The sequence below is a fragment of the Mustela nigripes genome, chromosome 5 (genome assembly GCF_022355385.1).
Source record: "Mustela nigripes isolate SB6536 chromosome 5, MUSNIG.SB6536, whole genome shotgun sequence".
In the NCBI taxonomy this organism is placed as follows: domain Eukaryota; kingdom Metazoa; phylum Chordata; class Mammalia; order Carnivora; family Mustelidae; genus Mustela; species Mustela nigripes.
Window position 1 is genome coordinate 107,270,583 of NC_081561.1, and position 22,176 is coordinate 107,292,758.

A 22,176-nucleotide genomic window follows, 5' to 3' on the forward strand; every position below is an offset into this window, starting at 1 on the left:
TTTCCAAACTTTTTATTACAGAAGAATTACAGAATAGTACGATGGGCACCTTTCACAAGATCTGCTAGTTGTTAACATTTACTGTGTTTGCTTGTCTCACACTTATTTTCTCTTTCTCCTGGATTTTTTAAGTTAGTAGGCATCATGACATTTTCCCCCTTATATTTTTATATCCTAACGCCAAAGACATTCATCACACTCAGGAAATTTAATATTAACACATTAATATATCTAATTACAGAGTATGTTTAGACTTCTGTATTCGTCCCAATAATATCCTTTATAAGTGTTTTTCATTGTATCTTTTCTAATGCATTCAGTTTTGCTTTATCACAACATATGTATTCCAAGCAGACCTTATTGTGCAATTACACAACAAAAATCACGGGGTTTGGGGCACCTGATGGCTCAGTAGGTTAAGCCTCTGCCTTTGGCTCAGGTGATGATCCCCGGGTTCTGGGATGAAGCCCCACATTGGGCTCTCTGCTCAGCAGGGCGCCTGCTTCACCTCCCTCTCTGCCTGTCTCTCTGCCTACTTGTGATTCTTCTCTCTGTCAAATAAATAAATAAAATCTTTAAAAAAAAAAATCACAGGGTTTATGGAGAAAATGGGGTTAGAGGCACAACACTGAAAAACTTCATATCTCTCTCTCCTTCCCTTCCTCCCTCCTTTCCCCTCTCTCCCTTCCTTCCTCCCGCCCCAACAGAGAACCATATAAAAACAGTAGTACTCTTTTATATCCATTTAGTGGTTAAGACATATGGAAATACTAGGATGAATGTGGTACTTGACTTGAAAAAGACCTGAAGTTTGCTTGTGGAAGTAGGTGTGAGAAGGGATACAGCTTGCAAGTTATTGTGAGGTGGTGGAAGGAGGGTTCTCTGACATTGGACAGAAAGAGTAATACTGTAGGTGTGTGTAGTTGTGGTTCAACACACCTGGTGAACTGATATAGATGGTACATGTGTTTAGTTTTAATGTATTTTGCATGTTCCAGCACAGCTCAGTTCCTCTGGGTTCAGTTTTCTGCTTTCACTGGATGTTTCTCACCCAATAAATAAATAAATAAATAAATAAATAAAATAAAATAAATCACACATAAGCAAGTGGGAAATTCTTGTCTTACTCATACTGTGTTGAAACAAATGTGTGGGTTTTTTGTTGATTTTTTTTTTTTTTTAAGAAAAAAGTGTAGAAGAATTTCAAGATGAACATTTGCACCTATAAATTTTCCTTTTTAGATTGCTTTGGCTGCATCCTACAAATTTTGATATATTGTGTTTTTGCTGTAGTTCAAGTCTAAGTATTATTCTTTGTTTTCTATTATGATATCTTCCAGCCATGATTTAGAAGTACATCTAAAGATTTTTCAAGTTTGTAGTTTTCCTTACAGGAATATTCATTTGGTAGTAGTTTCTAACTTTATTTCACTGTGTTCAATGAATGAAATATATGACATGAATTGTTTGTGGGTATTTTTTCTTCCTTTCTTTTTTCTTTTTTTTTCCCCCCTTCGGTGACCAATTTGTGGGTTTTTTTCCGTAAATGTTTTATTTGTGTTTGTAAAGAATGTTCATTCTCTAATTGTTTACCATTTTCTAAGACTTTTTGCTTTATCTGAATTACATACACACACACACACACACAAACACACAAATATATACATATATATATGTATATGTTTTGCTAATTGAATCCAAACTCTTCCCTTAGTTGTGTAAATCTCTCAGTTTATTCAGGCACTTCAGGCAGTCCATCAGGTTCCTCTTGAAGAAATTTCTCCTAGAGCCATCTGTTAGGTTGCAGTTATTCTTTGGGCCTGTTACACAGCTTTCTTCTTGGATCTTCATTGCCTTTCTCTTTGTTAGCTTCCCTTTTCTTGGATATCACTGTCATTTCTTTTTTGCTTTGTTCTCATTTTGGCAAAATTCTCCCTTCGGTAGCATCCTGAAAAAATCTTTAGAAGGTGAAAGTTTTGAGAACTTGCATGTCTGAAAATGAGTTTGCTGTCTTAATATTATGATAGTTGGATGGAAATAATTTCTCCTCAGTTTTTAATACAACACTTCATTTTCCTTTGGCTCCATTCCTGCTGTTGAGAAGTCTTTTTTCCTTTGAGCTTATTTTGATCCTCCTTGTCCTTGAGCTCTGAAATTTTATGAAAAAGTGCCTTGTGTAGGTCTACTTTCAGCAATTATGGGCACTCGGTGGGTCTTTCCATTAAAATTCATGTCCTTAGGTTGTTGGAAATTCACTTAAATTAATTCTTTGATTTCCATTTCTCTGTTTTGACTTTCTGGAATTCCTGTTGTTAATTGTAGGACCTCAGGCATTGGTCTCCAGATTTCCTTATCTTTTCTCGCCTATCCCTTTTATTGTACTTGCTGGGGACCTTTCCTCATCTTATCTTCTAGCTCTTTGAGGATTTCATTTCTGCTATTTTTAATTAGATCTTTTTTTTCTAATATGACACTGTGTTTTGTTCATAGGTCTGTGTATTCTCTTAACCTTTGAGGACGTTAATGATTTTTGAGGACGTTTTTGGATTTTGTTTTCTCCCATAGTCTCATAGTCCCTCCTTACTCCAGGTTTCTTTCTTGTTTGTTTGTTTTGTTTTGAGTTTGAGTTTGTGTGTATGTGGTTTTTGTTTTTGTTTTTTACCATTTGTTTTGATCTCACTATTAGTTGCTTCTTAATCAAATGTGTAGGTGGTCCTTGCCTGTGCATATCTAAAGGTATACTACTGAAAAAGTGATTCAGTGCTCCACTCCCCGGAATGGGGTTTGCTGTGGTCTTCACCTAAAGGGAACCTAGCTAGTCGTCTCCCCCCGCCTACCCCGAAAAGCCTGGCAGAATCTCTGGGTTTTTTCTCTTGAGTTCCAAGAGAAGGACTCCACTAAAGCCTCTGGAGGTTCTGACAATGATTTTGGGAAGAGGGCTTGAGAAAGGGAGCTGCCTTTATAGTTAGTCTGTGTGTAAAGTTGACTTAATGCTTTGCTATAAAAGTAAGATACCCCTCCTCAATTGTGTATGGACACCTTTTTAAAAAAAAAAAAAAAGGGTTGGGGGAGGAAGAAAGAAGACTTCTCTACAGAATAGCTTCTGCTGGCAGTAGAGAGTATAGTTCCTAGCTTGGGTCACCTAACTGTGGAGAGCGACTATGAAATCAGAGAGGCCTAACTGCTTAAATAGACTTTGAACCAATCCTCTTCCTAGACCCACCTTCACCCCCATTTCTAGAGGTACCTGGTGCTCCCAATTCTTGAACCCTTTGGTGTTCCTGCAGTTAGTGATTTATATACTTAGGAGTCACTTTTCTTAAAGTGCCATTCTTCCACTCTTACATATGCTTTTTAGTGTTTAAAATTTTGTTTCTCTTTCCTCCATTTCTATTTTCTTGGTTTATGTGGGCTTATAATACTTAATTTAAATTTAATTTAATTAATTTGACAGAGAGAGGGAGCACAAGCAGGAGGACCAGCAGAGGAAGAGGAAAAAGCAGACTCTCCACTGAGCAGGGAACCCAACACAGGGCTCCATCCTAGGACCCTGGAATCATCACCTGAGCCAAAGGCAGACACTTAACCAACTGAGCTGCCTAGGTGCCCCTGGTTTATGCTACTTTGGTGAAGTTTGGAGAGAGCAGGGTACAAAAATGTAAACCAGTCAATCATTTTTATACAAAACCTTAAAATACATTTTAATAACTTTGCAATTTAAAGAGCATTACAGGGGCGCCTGGGTGGCTCAGTGGGTTAAGCCTCTGCCTTCTGCTCGGGTCATGATCCCGAGTCCCACATTGGGCTCTCTGCTCAGCAGGGAGCTTGCTTCTCCTCATCTCTTTCTCTGTCTGTCTCTCTGCCTATTTGTGATCTCTCTCTCTGTCAAATAAATAAATAAAATCTTAGAAAAAAAAAATAAAGAGCATTACACACCAAGTGCTCAGGGGGTCCAAAAAGTCAAAACTATAAGATGTTATTTGCCTTCTTTCACTTGTGTACAGTGGAGTCTTCCAGAGGTTACATGATGTGTGATAGTGCAACAGATTACATGCAGAATTAGGCGAGTCATGCTTTTTTTCTAAGTCAAACACTGAAGAAATTTGAAAAATTTAAAATAATGGCATTCATTTTACTAATTTTTTGGAAAAGTTTTTCTCTAAAAATATCTTATTTGTAGTAACATCATGTTTATTTTTTTAAAAGATCTATTCAAAAATACATAGTTTAAAAATCTTAGTTTTCATTTCTCATATGGTGAATATTGGTGGTTGTAACCCACATAAAAAACAGTCACTGGTATCTCTTATTTTAAGAGAATTAAGAGTCATGAGGTCAAAACTTTTGAAAGCTTCTGCTGTAGACTATCCTAGATATAAATTGGAACAGAACTGGGGTATAATGGTATAAACATAACCAACACTGCACTAGTCTCAGCTTTACATAGGACAGTAATGTGGTTTAGTCCTCATGCACACTCCTGTGGTTTTACTCAAAATTCTTTTCTTTTCTTACCTAATAACCCTTAGAGGAACAAAAGGAAGCTGCTGGAAGTTAATTTATACTGTCTTTCTCCTTAGAGTATTCATGTTCCAGTCTCTGCTGACTTAGATAATGAGAAATAAGTTTAAGAGCCAAAATGTTAAAGTGTGCATTATTATTCCCAAGGGGGTGAAACTTGGCTCTTCAAGAGAAAAACTTAGAATTATAATAGTTTGTGGCCCATAAGGAGGTATACAATACATCTGGTTATTTAAAATTTCATTGGAGATGGAGGATGGTTAAGGGAAAAAAGTCAAAGTTTCCTTAGGAAAAAGAGGTTGGAAAACAGTGCATTAGAGATCCTATTAGAGCATGATCTGTTAACCTTTCTCTTAGTTACATTTTTTTCTCTTCTCTAGGCTTGTTCCATAATGCCAAAGAGTAGAGGCTGTAACTACAAATTCCTTGTAGGGGTGCAGTAGGTCCCTTAAAGAGGGAGACAACTAGGTAAAGCTAGTAGCAACCTGAGAGTTTATGCCCAAGGACCTTGGCTCATCACTCAGCTCCAGCCAGTTGTTGTCATAGTGGAATATATGCCCAAAGTTGCCAAAATTCCTAAATTTTTTAAAAGAAAAGCCAAAAATCCAATTTTTAGGGACAACTTATTTTTAGGGGCTCCTGGGTAGCTCATTCGGTTAAGCATCCAACTTTTGATTTCAGCTCATGTCATAATCTCAGGTTCTGACATTGAACTCACCTTGGGCTCCACACTGGGCATGGAGCCTACTTAAGATTCTACTTTCCCTCTCCCTCTGCCCCTTCCCCCTTTAAAAAACTTATTTTTAAATATCAGAAGCTAATTTAAATAACTTTAAAATAATACAGCATTCAGAACCTCTATGAACCCCTGGTTTAGGACACTCCCACACATACCACAGTAAGTATAATCTCTTCCACTGTGATAGACTGTTCTCCAAAATAGGACTCTCCTGCAGCATCCTGAACTCTTAAGTCCCTGCTTGATAACTGTGGTAGATCCTCTTGTCTCAGGAGGCTACCCTGTACTATTTTGGTTAACTCTGATTGTTTGATGGCTCTGCCTCAGAGGAAGCAGAAATCTATCTTCTTCAAACTTAACCTAGTGGTCCTGGTTTGTTTTGTGAGACGACACAGAATAAAATTTACTCTTCCCTTACATGACAGGTCTTCAGATTTGTGAATTTGAAAATCAAAAATTTCTTCAGAAATGTAGAGCATAAAACTTAAACTCTAAAGTCAAGCTTGTTAGGGTTTGGATCTCTTCTCTGCCTCTTAACTAGCTCTGTAGTGTTGGAGCTTGTTACTTTAATCTTTTTGTACCCCAGTTGGTCCAGTTTAGTATAGTACTGTAATTTATCTAATTGCTAATAAGTATTACATGTAAAGCTCTCAGAACAATGCCTAGCCTATAGTAAGTACTCAGTAAATGTTACTATCCCGATTAAGCATCCTTAGTTCCATCAGTCATTCTTCATATAACAGTTTTATATTTTCTTGCCATACTTTACTCATTAATGGAAGCAGTCTGGTGCCTTATAGGAGACTTTTCTTTCCCAAACTCTTACCTTCTATACTATCCCCTCACACTTCTCTCAAAACCAGATCACAGTGACTTTTTTATCTTTGTTTATATGTATATACAAATATAAATACACATACATATATGCACACATAAACATTGACTTCTTCATTCTTGAGGGTATGTGGACATAAAAACCATTAGACAGCCAAACTGTAAGACTGGTTTCTCCCTCACTTTCCTAATAGAACTCTGATTTTATTCAGTTTCCTTCTTCTACACAGTTTTATGCTTCAGAGAATCAGGCCCTATCTCCAGCCTTGGATAGTGGGTTCTCCTTGGTTTAAAAGTCAACCAGGGGGTTCCATGATGTCTGGGTAATTTTTGACATAGGTGTGTGATGCAGTTGTGGCCATTGAGATCTGAGGAGAAATCGGGATGGGAATTGGGTTTGGGGTTTCTGAGAAAGGAATCCTTGTTCCTAAATGAGATGCACATGAAGAGATAGTCTCATCTTTCTGGTTACTGCTGAGACTGGATAAGAAACCTGTTTCACTGTCTTAAGGCCTGGGAATTGGGTAGGGGTACCACCTGAGGATAGCAGAGTGAAGACATAGGTGGGTTCTTGATATAGGTGGGTTCTTGAAGACATTGTTTTTATTTGTTCATACTTTTTTTCTTTCGAGTTTCTGCTTAAATTCCATTTAGTTAATATACTGTGTAATACTAGTTTCAGGTATATGCGTTAGTGAATCATTGCTTACATTATCACCCAGTGCTCATTACAATCTTGAAGACTTGAGCTGCTAAACTAACCAGCCCTTCCTCTTAATTTCCCGTTTTGTGAAAAACTTTTTTATTGTATGCTTCTTTGAGTCTGACCTCCAACTAAAATAAGCTTAATCAATAAAGAGGTTATTTATTTCTAGTTTGGCTGGCAAATTGGATAAATAGTACTTCATCTCATAAGTTACGAGGAATAATTGAATTAATAGAGGTAAAAGGTACTTTGTAGTTACAGAGTAACACCACAGATGTAAAGTTCTCTTATAATAACATAACCAGTATTTGTTTGTAGTGGACAGAATGTTTCACAGAGTGAGGGTGCCTGGCTTTGCAAATTACCAGTTCTTTTAGTATTGTGCAGGTCACTAGACCCTTTAATTACTACTCTTAAAACAGAATCAAATGATCTTTAAGGTCTCTTGTAATTCTGTGAAAAGAATAGGAGTCTGATCATTCTGACATTTCCACTTAAAATTCCTTGTATAGATTAATTAAGGCAGTAGATATAAATAAGTAACTTTTTTAATGGAAGAAGCATAATTTATTAACCAGTTATGTTGGGGATAGGCCAGTTTCACAGTGGTTCTACTTAGTGTTTTGAGAAACAGTGGAAGCTCTACTATTAAAACACTTATTAACTATAAATACCAACTCTCAAAGCTCTATACACATAGATACTTGCTTTTTAACCATTTTTTTAACTTACTTTCTTAATACGTAATCATTATGAGCATATCATCACATTTCTCATATTATCTCAATCTGCTGTCATCTTTCTACCCTCTTCCTAGTTACATTATTCCCAGACTATTAAATGGCCACCTGAGTGGTCTCGTTTTCACCAGAATCTACTTCCTCTCCCTCTTTCCTCATCAATAAAATGAGGTGAGGAGAGAGAGTTTTTAAGGTGCTTTCTGGTTCTAACATTCTGAGATTTGTCAGTTGTTTTTCTCATCAGTTCAGACTCTGTTAAACCCAAAAGCATTCATCCTTGGTTACCTATTAGAGTTAAGTTTAAAAACTTCTTTCATCTGAGGACAGTAGAACTCAGGTCATGAAGGAAAGAAATAATGGATGAGTACCCTTTGCAGAGTTAGACATATCAAGAAATGTAGGTCTTGGGAAAAGTGTAAGTACAAGCATACCTTGGAGATACTGCAGGTTCAATTCCAGACCACTGCAATAAAGCAAATGTCACAATAAAGTGAGTTAGATGAATTTTTTGTTTGCCTACTGCACATGAAATTACACTGTATTGCAGTCTATTAAGTATGCAATAGCACTAAGTCTAAAAAATATGCACTTAATTTTTTAAAAGATTTTATTTGTAAATAAGCTCTACACTTACATGGGGCTTGAATTTACAACCTCCAAGATTAAGAGTTGCATGCTTCACTGGCTAAGCCAGCCAGGTACCCCTGTACTTACCTTAATTTTAAAAATACTTTTATTGCTAAAACATACTGTCATCTGAGCTTTTACCAAGTCATACTCTTTTTGCACATGGAGGGTCTTCTTTTGCTGATAGCTGCTGATCAGAGTGGTAGTTGCTGAAGGTTGGGGTGGCTGTGACATTTTCTTAAAATAAGACAACACTGAAGTGTGTTTTGATTGACTCTTCTTTTCACCAGTAATTCTCTGTAGCATGTGATGCTGTGTGATAGCACTTTGCCCACAGTAGAACTTATTTCAGAATTGGAGTTAGTCCTCTCATATCCTGCCACTGCTTTATCAACTAAGTTTATGTAATATTCTAAATCCTTTGTTTTCATTTGAACAGTCTTCATAGCATCTTCACCTGGAGTAGATTCCATCTCAAGTAACCACTTTCTTTGCTCATCTCTAAAATGTACCTCCTCATCTGTGTAAATTTTATCATGAGGTTGCAGCAATACATTCACATCTTCAGGCTCCACTTTATTTTTTAAGTTTTTTATTTAATCTCTACATATCATGTGGGACTCAGGCTCTATACCTCAGCCAAGATCAAAAGTCCCATGCTCTTCTGACTGAGCCAGCCAAGCACCCCTTTAGGCTACACTTCTAATTCTAGTTCTCTGGCTGGTTCCACCACATCTGCAGTTACTTCCTCCACTAAAGTCTTGAACCGTTCAAAATCATTCAGGAGCATTGGAATCAGCTTCTCCCAAACTCCTTTTAATGTTGATATTTTGACCTCTTCCCATGAATCACAAGTGTCCTTAATGGCATCTAGAATGGTGAATCTTTTCCAGAATATTTTAAACTTACTTTGCTCAGATCCATCAGAAGAATCATTGTTTCGGGCAGTTCTAGCCTTATAAAAGTACTTCTTTAATAAGTTTTGAAAGTTGAAATAACTCTTTGATCTATGGGCTGCAGAACAGATGTTGTATTAAGTATGAAAACAACATGAATCCTGTACATCTCCATCATAGCTCTTGGGTGACCAGGTGCATTTATCAGTGAATGGTAATATTTGAACGGAATCTTTATCTCAGCAGTGGGCTTAAAATATTAAATAAACCATGTTGTAAACAGATGGACTCTCCAAGTTTTGTTCCACTTACAGAGCTCAGGCGGAGTAGATTTAGCATTAATTCTTAAGGGCCCTAGGGTCTTCAGCATGGGCTTCCCTTAAAGTCACCAGCTGCATTAGCCCTTGACAGAAGAGTTGGCCTTTCCTTTGAAGCTTTGAAACCAGGCATTGACTTCACCTTTCTAGCTAAGAAAGTCCTAGGTGGCATCTTTTTGTGATAGAAGGTGGTTTTGTCCACACCCAAAATCTATTGTTTACTGTAGCCACTTCCATTAATGATCTTAGCTAGATCTTGTAGGTGACTTGCTGCTTCATGTTACACTTTGATGTTACAGAGATTTTTTTTTTCCTTAAACCTTTTCTTGAAGCAACCTCTGCTAGCTTCAAACTTTTCTTCTGACACTTAATTACGTCTCTCAGCCTTCATAAATTAAAGAGAGTTAGGGTCTTGCTCTGGATTAGGTTTTGGCTTAAGGGACTCTTGTGGCTGGTGATCTTTTTATTCAGACTACTAAAACTTTCTCTATACTAACAATAAGGCTGTTTGATTTTATTAGCATGCCTATGTTCATGGGAGTATCACTTTTCCTTCAAGAATTCTAACTTTGCATTCATAACTCGGCTGTTTGGCACAGGAGGCCTAGGTTTCAGCTTGTCTTGGCCTTTGACATGCCTTCCTCATTAAGCGTAGTCATTTCTAGCTTTTGATTTAAAGAAATGTGTGACTCTTGTTTCACTTGAATACTTAGAGGGCTGTTGTGGGGTTAATTGCCCTAATTTCAGTACTGTTAGGTCTCTGGGAATACGGAGGCCCAAAGATGGTCAGTAGAGCAGTCAGAACACACACAACATTTATAGATTAAGTTCACTGTCTTAGATGAACGCCGTTTGTGGTGCCCTAAAAACAGTGACAGTAGTTACATCAAAGATCACAGATCACCATAGCAAATATAATTATAATGAAAAAGTTTGAATTATTGTAAGAATTATGAAAATGTGACAGATACAAAGTGAGCCAATAGCTGTTGGGAAGTCTATGCTGTTAGACTTGCTCAATGCACGGTTGCCAGAAACCTTCAATTTTTAAAAAACTGCAGCTTTGAAGCACAATGAGGTGAAGTGCAACAAAAGAGGTCCTCCTAGATATGTGCATGTGTGTAGACTTTAGGGTTTCTTTTGGTTAGGAGATAAGAAAAGGAAAAAGCTTATAATTTCAAACCCATTTGGAAAGTGGTGTGCTTTATTTTGTCTTCTTTTCCAGCTAAAGTTAAAACTCTTTTATGGAAATTGATTCGTTACTGCTAGAGGACTAATAGGGGAAACCTAAGCTTTTAATCTTACCCATATTAGATTAGAAACATTTGCCCGGCATGAAATTTCCTAGGCATCTAAACACTTTTTCCAGAAAAAGGAAAATAATATTTAATAACTTTGTGTAGAAAGACAGGTGTTAGCTGAAGTAACGCACAGTTTTTAATTTTGAAATTCTTGAATATGTGAGGTCATCCTCTGCCACATCACCATAAAATGCCCAAGGAACACATTAAAACCAACTTTAAAAACAGAATGTTATACTCTGTTTCATTCGTAGAAATAGAAAGATGGCTACAAACAATCCCAAAATGCAGATATTTCCATTCAGTTGGTAGGTTTGGTTTAGATTTTATAAATTCTTTTTTTTTTTTTTAAGATTATATTTTTATTAGAGAGTGAGCAAGCATGCGTGCATACACGAGCAGGGGGAAGGGCAGGAGGAGAGGGAGAATACACAGGGCTGGATATTTATACAAGTTCTGTTGAGGGATTTTTTTCTTTTTACTGCTAACATGAAATACATGTTCTTTCTCTATACCTTTTCTCTAACTCTCCAACACCAAATTAGATTTCTTACCATTGAATTCTGACAGTTAACTCCCTGAACTTAGCGTCAGACCTCCCAGTTTAAAGGCTCAGTCCCACAAAACTGCCCTCGCTTTAGACATCAGTGGCAAGTTTGGATCTCCAGGTTACCTGCATTTCTGTCCAACTTGGAGAGGATCAGGGTCTGTGAATATATGACTGCTCAGAGAGTGAGTTGTTACTGTGTTGCTCTTCAGTTCACCAGATTCCTCCTTTTAGTCCTTCTTTCTTCCTTATTCTCCCTGATCACTTACTGCTGTTAGAGGGACTAGAGAGGACAAGGCAGTGTTTTGAGTGTTTGTAAGTTCTTCCTTCCTCATTCCTTTTTGTCTTCTTTCCTACCTTTCTTCTGCCTATCTACATATTTTTTAAAAGCTGCTTCTGTATGCCAGAGGATGTAAGCCCTCATGGAGTTTTCATCCAAAATACCCTCTTTTCTGGGAAAGGGCACCTGAATTTCCAGATGTGGGGAGAGGAGTTTTAAATCTTGAAGTGTGAAGAGAACCAATTATGGCAGTTTTCTATTTTATGAAAACAGTTAGTATAATTATAGAACTTTTTAGATAATACTTTTTAGTAATTCGCTATTTTAATAGTTGTAGAGTCTTAAATGTGGGTGTCTTTAAATGCTGCTGCCAGTTTCTTCCACCTCTTCTTTAGGATAAACATCAGGGGTGGTAGTGGTTTTGTTGTTTTGTTTTCTTATTTTCAGTAATTCTGATAAGGTATATTTGAAATATTTGCTTTACTAAGGGATAAAGAGTTTTTTATTTAAAAAAAATAAGCACTTTATTCCAAAAGTTACTTAATCTTATAATTTTTAATATCTTTAATATTGATTTTATGTATGTTGAAGCTCTTCATACAATTTTTTAAATGATAAAGATTGTCATAAAAATAGTAATATGTTGTACTATTATTTTTTTATTAACTGAAAAATTACATGTCTTCTAGCTATTTGCAATTTATTTTAGGTGTTGAATTTTATGCTTTTTACATGAAAAATAGAAATGTAAATATTTGAAATTCTTTACTGCTTCCCTTCTGGTGAAGCTTGTCTAGGTATCTTCTTTTTAAAATAACTTCTAAATCTTAGCAGTTTTGAGGTGAAAGGTGGCATTTTGACTAGAGAAAGAAGTCAGAAGAAGTTAGAAAGAAGATAATGTTTGCAGTACTTAACATCTTTCATGAAATGATGCTGTTGTTGGATAATTAACACTAATCTTTTCTCGTATGAACAGCTGTTGGAAATAAGACTATGGCTTTATTACTTTTAATATTTTAATCAGTGTAAGCTACTTTTTGTTTTTATAAATATTTTATTTTTCAAGATTTCTCAGGGAGGAAAGAGAAACAGTTGATGAACCAATGTGTATTTTGATTTACATTGAATACTTTCTATTACTCTTTCCAAAACAGACACTCCTTGAATATGCAGAGAAATGGAAAACTTCAGAAGATCCTTTACCTTTATTGGAGGTATACACAGTGGCTATCCAAAGTTATGTTAAAGCGCGACCTTATCTTACCTCTGAATGTGAAAATGTAGCGTTGGTTCTGGAACGCTTGGCATTGTGAGTAGACCTTTGAGTAAATAAAAAATTAGATTTAGCTTTTTTTTTTTTTTAAAGAATTTACTTAATATTATTGGACAGAGAGAGACACAGCTAGAGAGCGAATGCAAGCAGGGAGAGTGGGAGAGGGAGGAGCAGGGAGCCTGACGCAGGGCTCCATCTCAGGACCCTGGGACCAGGACCTGTTTGGAAGGCAGATGCTTAACGATTGAGTCACCCAGGCGCCCCTAGATCAAGCTTTTTTGTTTTAATTCTGTATCTCAGGATAGTTTAATTTTAAATAGAATAGTTATGGGGTATCTGCTGATACAAGGATTATTTGTTTTATTTTACTTTGAATTTTAATAAATGTTTGTATCCTTACCAATTTTTTGTTTTTTAGAAGCTGTGTTGAACTTTTACTGTGTCTGCCTGTTGAGTTATCAGATAAACAGTGGGAACAGTTTCAGACACTGGTGCAGGTGAGAACATTTACCTATTAGATTTCATATAGGTATATCATATCCTTTTTCTTTATTAATAAATTATTTGGTTATACTTCAAACCATCTAAGTAATAACAGGCATTATTTGCAACTCTTATTAACACTGGTGTCATTCATATGCTAGATGTTCAATAAATGTGTGTTAAATGATGATATACATTTAAATAGATTGATTGAATATTGTTGCAGTGTTCTTTAAGATCAGTTAATTAATACTTTGCCAGACCGGTAAGGGAAAACAAAAGAAAATGCCCTAATTTGTATTTAGAAACAGTTTACTTGCCGAAAATCTGCAATGTGCCTTAAATGAATTTAATATATCATTTAATCCTTATGAAAACTTTGTGGGGGAAGTTGTATTTTTCCCATATTAAAGGTGAGGAAACTGAGGCTCATACTTTAAAATATTTACCCAAATTTATACAGCTAATACTACAGAGTAGTTACTTGAATCAGGGTTCTTTTTTTCAAAATCCATGCTTTTCGCCTGTAACTGAAAACACATGCTTTGTCTCTCTTGTTTAGTGCTGTTACTCTACCTTACAGAAGTACTACACAATTTAGTACTTAGTTGTGTTGGAGTATTTTCAAGAATGTTAAATTTTGTTTCAAGCACTAGATTGTGCTGGATATACTATAGCTTCAAGTAAGTTTTGATTAATTGATTAACTAAAAAGAATGATTTTACTAGTTAGTTTTAGAAAGTATTTCTCTTTCTCTAGCCAGAGTTCATAAAACATGTTTGGCTTGATGTTTTTTTTTTTTGTTGTTGTTTTTGTTTTGTTTTGTTTTTAATTTTTTTCCTGTAGCGATTAAAGAGAACTAGTTGCAAATTTCAGAAGCATGTGAAATAAACTGTAGTTAGGTAGAGAAGTCAGCTTTCCTGTTTTAATATTAACCATTGAAATCTTAATCAATTGCAAAATTCTGGAAAGGATTTATATCTTAATATCATAGGATTCCACATAGTGTCTTACACATAATTAATTGTTGAAATGAAGGTGTCTTGTGTTTGTTACATTGCAACTAATTTTTTGATCACGTAATTTCTACTTCAGAGTTATCAGTAACTCATGTCTTAGGTGGTTTTTCCAGCAAGTATTTATTTTTAGGCAAATAATTATTTTAGAACTTTTAATTGTTTGGCATTCTACCTCAGAATTAATTAAGTTGTTTATGTACAAATACAATACTGAATTTCTTATGCTATTTTGTCAGCATATAATAACTTTTAAACTTTCCCTTTTGAAACAGTAGCACTAGTTGATACTTTTTCATATGGGTTAATGAGAAGGAAATAACTCTTTAAATCCTTATATGGTAGATTTCAGCAATTGTTCGAAGAAACTTTCTTAAAGCACTGGAACTTGTTGCAGTGGGGAGAGTTTATGGTTTTGAGGAATAAACTTTTTGAATAAACATAGCATATAGCTTTAAGAGTTTCCATGACACTTTGCTCTCATTTCAGAGCTCCCTTGGGGTTATTTTGTATTTGCTTAACAGCATTTGTTTCATTTTACCTGTGTTTTACTGTTTTAACTTTCTTTACCCCACTAGAGGATAAGCCCCATAAATGCAGGGACCATTTGCTCTCTTCCCTAGTCCTTTGCCCGTAGAAATTCCCAATAAACATTTTCTGAATTGAATAAAAACCATTGGTCTTTCAGGTCTTGAAGAATTTGCTAATTGCATGAACACTTGGAAACAACTAGTAATCAAGTTTTAGTGTCAGTTTTAAATAGAATATTGCCAAATCTATATAATGAATAAATGAAAAACCATGCATTTAGTTTTCCTAAGTCCCTTTTATTGGAATATGTGTGTGTTGTCATTTAGGCCTTGATGCAGATCTGTCCTTTATTAATGGTAGTTTTTTGGGGAAAAAGTTTTTTACTAACACAAGATATAAAATGTGTAAGGTCTTTTATATTATGGATATTCTGATAGCTTCCTTCAGAAGTAACTGTTCTTGGTCTAGATTTTGGGGGAAAAATAATTTTGACTTATTTCTAGAAATACATTGTATTTATTTAAAAGTTACAAATGATACAGTTCTTGAGATTCATCTTTAAGAATCGGAAGTAAAGGAATTCAGCACTTTGTAATGTGATGTGAAATTTTTAAGATAAAAGTCTGATTTTTCAAAAGTTTAGTATTATATTTAGAGCTTGATAAGCTTGCTTTTAAAATCTGTTGTAATTCTTTGGATGTTTATTTAATATTTATAGGTAGCTCATGAAAAGCTGATGGAGAATGGCAGCTGTGAATTGCATTTTTTAGCTACTCTAGCTCAAGAGACTGGGGTGTGGAAAAACCCGGTACTGTGCACTATACTTTCCCAGGAACCATTGGATAAGGATAAAGGTAAATTTTCTAGAGAGAGAGAGAAAAAGAAAAAAAGAAAAAAAAAAAACATTAGACTAGAAAAAAATAAATACTTAAAATTGTTTTGATAAATATAATTCATTTCAAGATTTCCCAAAGAAGGACCATTCAATTAAATTTTAGCTGAGGTACTTGTGGCCCTTCACCTTATTTTTATTTGGGGGAAGATGTATTTATAGGATATTACACAGTCTTAGAGTAACAGAAAAACTAAAATTTTTCCCCAACATGTTTTCACATAGAGGAATTCCCTCGGCAATATCCTGACAGGTGGCAATCTAGCTTGTATTTGATAACTTACTTGACAGATGGGGAAGCAGAAGTAGGGTAGTTAAATGATTTTCCTCAAAATAGAGAAAGAAATTAAACCCAGAACTCTCAAGTCTTCTGCCTCTAAGATTAGTACTCTTTCTCAACAGCTTATCACTCCATTTTATTTTATTCTGTTTTGTTATTTTATGAGCTTGGGTAATAAAGATCCCAGTTAAACTCAACTGGCAGATACCCTGTTGGAAGTAGATGGTTAAATCACGAGTAATATGTGTAAACGCTTAATGTTCAGAGCTCAAAAATTTTATATACCATGAAGAAGAGCATAGTTACTGTCTTTGGTACTTTTCTTGAAATTTACTTAGGAAAGTGCCCAGATTTCACCCAAACTTTTTCCAAGGTATTTAACTGAAGAAGTAAATAAACTTCTTCTCTTGTTCATTTCTGCTTTGCTTGTTGATGGATGGCAAACCTTAGATATATTGCTATGTGGTAGCAAATTGTGAAGGCTCTGAGAAAGAAGTTAGGTCTGTTGCTTGTGAAGTCTTCTGATACATTGATACCTTCCAGCCAATCCCCAAACTTCTCCTCAAACTGGTTTTTCCTACCTGGCTCCCCTCTTAAAATTTCTCTGTGCTTTCCTGATAGTTCTAGCAATGTTACCTGTTTCTTACTTTTCACAGGCAAATTATTTTTAGTACCCCCTGCCATGGTAGATATCCACAGTATTCTCACAGTATTATAGTATTCTCAAGACTTTGGAGAAATGGGAACTGGACTCTCATTATTTAAATTAATAATAAGAACAACATTTAAAATTGAGAATCTTAGATTTTTTTTTTTTGCCTTTGGCATATTAGTTACATTCCCAGTATACTAATACCACTAAGATTTTGTTCTTATAATCAAATTATACTTTCTAATCTATTCAGCTTTTGGATATACTGGATATAGTATATTACTACTAATATCAGATTACATTGTATAGTTCCTAACAGTTTGAAATGTGCTTTTATATTCATGGTTTCATTTAACCTTGATGATCGTGTGAAAAAGGTAGGATCTTTATTATCCCTATTTTACAGATGAGAAAATGGAGGCTCAGAAAGATTGGTTGTCTTTTCAGTATTACATTGCCAGTGTTGTGAGGCAGAGCCAGGAATTGAAGTCAGGACCTCTCTTCATTTAAATCATGACCTGTTGCACCTAGCCTAATAAAATTGCACCTAGCTTAAATAACTAACTCCTTTTTTCTGTTGTCAGTTTCTGAAGAGCATTTTTGCTGAGCTCACACATTACACTAAAACAGAACCTTTACCTTAGCAGAGATTTAAAATTTATTTTAAAAGAATATGTGCTCCAGGGGCGCCTGGGTGGCTCAGTGGTTAGGGCCTCTGCCTTCGGCTCAGGTCATGATCCCAGGGTTCTGGGATGGAGCCCCGCATCGGGCTCTCTGCTCAGCGGGGAGCCTGCTTCCTCCTCTCTCTCTGCCTGCTTCTCTGCCTACTTGTGATCTCTGTCTGCCAAATAAGTGAATGGAATCTTTAAAAAAAAAAAAAAAAAGAATATGTGCTCCATTTCCTTACTTGCTTAAATGTTTCTAACATCATTTCTGTTAGCAAAGTCTCTGCCCATCTCTTTGCTGCTTTATTTCTTGTTCTTTGCCTGACTTAGCTACTAGAGTAATTTGGATTATTCAACCAAGAGGAATTTCTTAGGATTGTAGGTAGCCAGACTTTAATAAAACTAAGTGAAGCAGTCAGATGGTAAATGACAGATTTTGCAGCCATAATCTTTACTTGGTTCTCTGGTATTTAGAATGTCTCTTTGATGGGAGTCATTTTATGAATAATCACAGAAGCTAGAAGTGTATGTTGAAAAAGTTGAAGGAATTAACATTTTACACCTAATATTAATTTATTTACATTATCAAATGTGATGATTCAGAAGGATGGGGAACTTTTAGCTTTGAATACCCAGTCTCTTAGTTTAACTTAACTACAGCAAGTTTGAAGAGAACTAGAGCTTAGAGAATAATACATCTCAGGAGGCTATGCTCATTACTTTGTTTATAGTGAACCCTTTGGAGGTTTGATGTAGTATTTGAACAGTAATCTACCTAATTGTGATTTCTTTTAAAATATTTATTTCTCAGAGAGAGAGAGAGGGAGAGGGAGCAAGTGAGCGCACAAGCAGGCAGAGTGGCATCTAGAGACAGAGAGAGAAGCAGGTTCCCTGCTGAGCAAGGAGCCCAATGTGGGACTTGATCCCAGGGCTCTGGGATCATGACCTGAGCCGAAGGCAGCGGCTTAACTTACTGAGCCACCCAGTCGTCCCAGAATTTTTTTTTTTTTAAATTGATTAAATTTGGACTCACTAAAACCCAGCTAATCCAAGAAATGCTCTTCAACTTGGGGGATTGAGGGTGGGTGGAAATGCTAGTTTCACTATTAAGGTTTCAGCATCCTAGAATAAAGTAACTCTAATAACTAAATTTACACAATTCAAGTAGGTGCCCTTTGAATTTCTTAAGGAACTTTATGCTTACGTATTACTTTTATCTTTCTTTGGTCATAATCTCAGGATTGGAAAGACAATGAATGCTAATTTTTTTTTTTTAACCCAATTTTAACTGCTTCTAAATATCACTGACAAATAAATGGGCCCTCTCTCTCTCTCTCTCTCTTTTTTTTTTTTTTTTAAGATTTTATTTATTTATTTGACAGACAAAAAGACAGGGAACACAAAGCAGGGGCAGTGAAAGAGGGAAAAGCAGGCTCCTTCTGAGTTGGGAGCCCGATGTGGGGCTCAGTTTCAGAACCCTGGGATCATGACCTGAGCTGAAGGCAGATGCCTAACGACTGAGCCACCCAGACACACCAGTTGGCCTTCTCTTAAACACTAGTTTATTTGCTAGAGAGATGGTTTGCTGTGTAGTTCAGTCTATTCTTAACCTGTGATTTCTTCACTATAAAAATTGTGTAAACTACATTCTTAGAATTCCATCTTTTGGATCTAGTACTACCCCTAGAGCCATGCCAAACAAAGTGTAAGCCCTTCCTTTCATGCCATAGCAAGGTTTTTAAAATGCATTTTTTGGATCTCTTTAATACGTAATTCTCAGAACTTAATGTGTACCCTGAATATGATCTGGCTGACTTTGAGGTCATTGGTTCTCTGATTTTTCATTCTGACAATTTATACTTCTAGTGTGACTTAAGATGACATTAAATTTTTTGGGTAGCCATATTATTCGTACAGGTCCGTGAAATTACTAATCACGCAAAAAATTTTAAAAATAAACAGTACCCTTAAATTACCAACTACAATTTTATACTTTCCTTTGGCACACAAAGCATTGCTTTTTCCCCCCTGCTTAATTTCAGTGTTAGATTCATTCTGTGCAACTTTTCAGCATTCTTTTCAATCTTGATTTTGTTATTCAAGGTGCTTGCCCTTACCAGTTGCCTCTTGTTAACATATATTCTTTTGGCATCCAGGTCCTTGAAAATAACCATAAAATGGTCATGTCCAGAAACATAGCCTCTCAGATACTTAACAGAAATCTTCCTTCTTGCCTTCAATCCTTAATCAATACTCTGATTATGGTTGTTTGATAAAATACGCCTGTTTTTCCTTGTGTCTGCTCCATGATTTTACTTTTTTGTATATATAAGGATTTGATGAAAGACCCTAACACCATAACAAGTATTTGGCTAGAGTTCTTTTTTTTTTCTTGCTAGAGTTCTTTTAAGCAATAATGTTTAATACTGAGGTTAGTATGAGCTAATTTATAAATTTTTTAAACTTTTTATTTTAGAATAGTTTTAGAATTACAGAAAAATTGTGAAGAGTTCGCCTATACCTCACTACTAATTTTTTTTACTCTTCATATCTTGTATTGTATGATACATTTGTCACAGTTAATAGACTAGTATTTATACTTTGTTATTAACTAACTTCCATACTTTATTCAGAGTTCCTTAGTTTTTACCTAATGTCCTTTTTCTGTTCCAGGATCCCATCCAGGATACCACATTACATTTAGTCGTCATGTCTTCTTAGGCTCCTCTTGGCTGTGACAATTTTTCAGACTTTCCTTGTTTTTGATGACCTTGACAGTTTTGAGGAATACTGGTCAGGTATTTTGTAGAATGTCCCTTAATTGGGAGTTGTCTGATGTTGCTCTCATGATTAGAACTGGACTTATGGATTTGGGGAGGAAGATCACAGAGGTAAAATGCCATTGTTATCACATCATATCAAGGGTACATATTGTCCACATGACTTCTCATTGTTGATATTAACCTTGATCACCTGGCTGAGGTAGTGTGTTTGTCAGGTTTCTCCACTTGAAAGTTATTCTTTTTCTCCCTTTTTATACCATACTCTTTGGAGGGAAGTTACTACATGCAGCCCACACTTAAGTGGTGAAATTTAAGCTCTACATCCTGGAGGAGGACAGTATCTACACAGATTATTGGAATTTACACAGCTTTATCTTTCCCCCATTCATTTGTTTATATGGACTAATGAATATTCATTTTATACTTTGGTCATAATCCAATATTACTTTATTTCGTTACTCAGATTGTCCCAGCTTTGGCCATTGGGAATCCTCTTATTTATTAATTTCTGTATCCTTTTGATATACCCCTGTCATTATGGGTTGTATTTTTTATTTGAGTACTCTCTTGCTTTCTGGCACTGTAAGGTGCTCCAACTTACTTTACGTATTTCCTGTTCCAGTCCTAGAATCAGCTGTTTTTTCAAGGAGCCATTATTCTTTTTTCTTGGAGAACAGTAATAGAAACCAAGACCTGATAACTGGATGTGTTTATTGCTACTGAAGTGACATTGTTTCTAGGGTGTCATTGCTTCTAGGTCCTCTCAACAGACAAAGCAAATTATATGTAGGTGTACTAATCTGTGTGTAGAACATCTGTAACTATTTCCATATGTAACCAGCTGTATTTACATCAGACTAAATAGGAGGGTCCATACTGATATCTTTCTTCCACTAATCCATACCAAAAGAATCACTCTAGTCTTGTCTTTTTGCTTATCTGTAACCTCTCACTTCAACAGACTGTCCTATAATGGGAATCATGCACTAACACAGTATTTTCAGACTGACCTTTTACCATTTGCTATCTATATACTTAATTATCAGCATTAGTGTACATGTATAGTGATTTCAGAATTGATAACACATACCTTTGTGGAAAACAACTTTACTGATTAGAATATAATGCTTATGTACAATTTCTCTTGCCATTTTTCTTATAGACTCCACTCATTCAAAGATATGAATCTTTGAATTCATATCTTTGGCAGGCACTTTAGTTCCTACCTCTTTCAGTGAAGTTCTGTCATAACATTTGTAATACAGTTAGGTTTTTTATCCCCTGTATTCATTTCATCTTGGGCTTCCCCAACCTCCTAAATATTTTTTTAAAATTTGCATACCTTAAGATTTCTTGTTTGTGCTGTAAAGTTCTATAGGCTTTGACAAATGCATAGTATATACGTGTATCTACCATTAGAGTATCATACAGAATTGTTTCACTACCATACATAAAAAAAATCACCCACTGAATGCTCTTCTAAACACCCGATAACTACTGATTTGTTTACCATCTCTGTAGTTTTGGCTTCTTGAGAATGTCATATAATTGTAGCCTTTGGTCTAGCTTCTTTTACTTGGCATTCATCTATGTCTTGAATACCTTAATGGCTCATTCCTTTTCATTGCTGAATTGTATACCATATCATGTGTGGTATGACTGTACCAGTTTCTTCATTTACTTATTAAAAGACATCTTGTTTACTACCATTGCTGTTTATGAATAAAGCTACTGTAAACATTTGCATGAAAGTTTTTGGGCAGACATAAGTTTCACATGAATTGGGTAGATACTAGGGGTAAGATTGTTAGATCATGGGGCGCCTGGGTGGCTCACCTGTTAAGCATCTGCCTTTGGCTCAGGTCGTGATCCCAGGGTTCTGAGATCAAGCCTCACATAAGGCTCCCTGCTCAGCAGGAGCCTGCTTCTCCCTGTCCCACTCCCCCTGCTTGTGTTCCCTCTCTTGCTGTCTCTCTCCTTCAAATAAATAAGTAAATAAAATCTAAAAAAAAAAAATAAATAAAGATTCTGTTCTTTTAAAAAAAAAAAAAGATTGCTAGCTCATATAGTAAGACTATGTCTTGCTTTGTAAG

General features: G+C 35.7%; 1 protein-coding gene across 3 annotated transcripts in view; it reads left to right on the forward strand.

Moving 5' to 3' along the window:
- Positions 1-22,176, forward strand: part of ZNF292 (zinc finger protein 292) — a 93,686-nt gene that overhangs the window by 36,245 nt on the left and 35,265 nt on the right. For all 3 annotated transcript variants that reach the window (XM_059401030.1, XM_059401029.1, XM_059401031.1), the window contains 3 exons: positions 12,663-12,817; positions 13,200-13,278; positions 15,530-15,665. In XM_059401030.1, the coding sequence (XP_059257013.1) occupies positions 12,663-12,817; positions 13,200-13,278; positions 15,530-15,665 (370 nt within the window). The remainder of the gene's footprint in view (positions 1-12,662; positions 12,818-13,199; positions 13,279-15,529; positions 15,666-22,176) is intronic.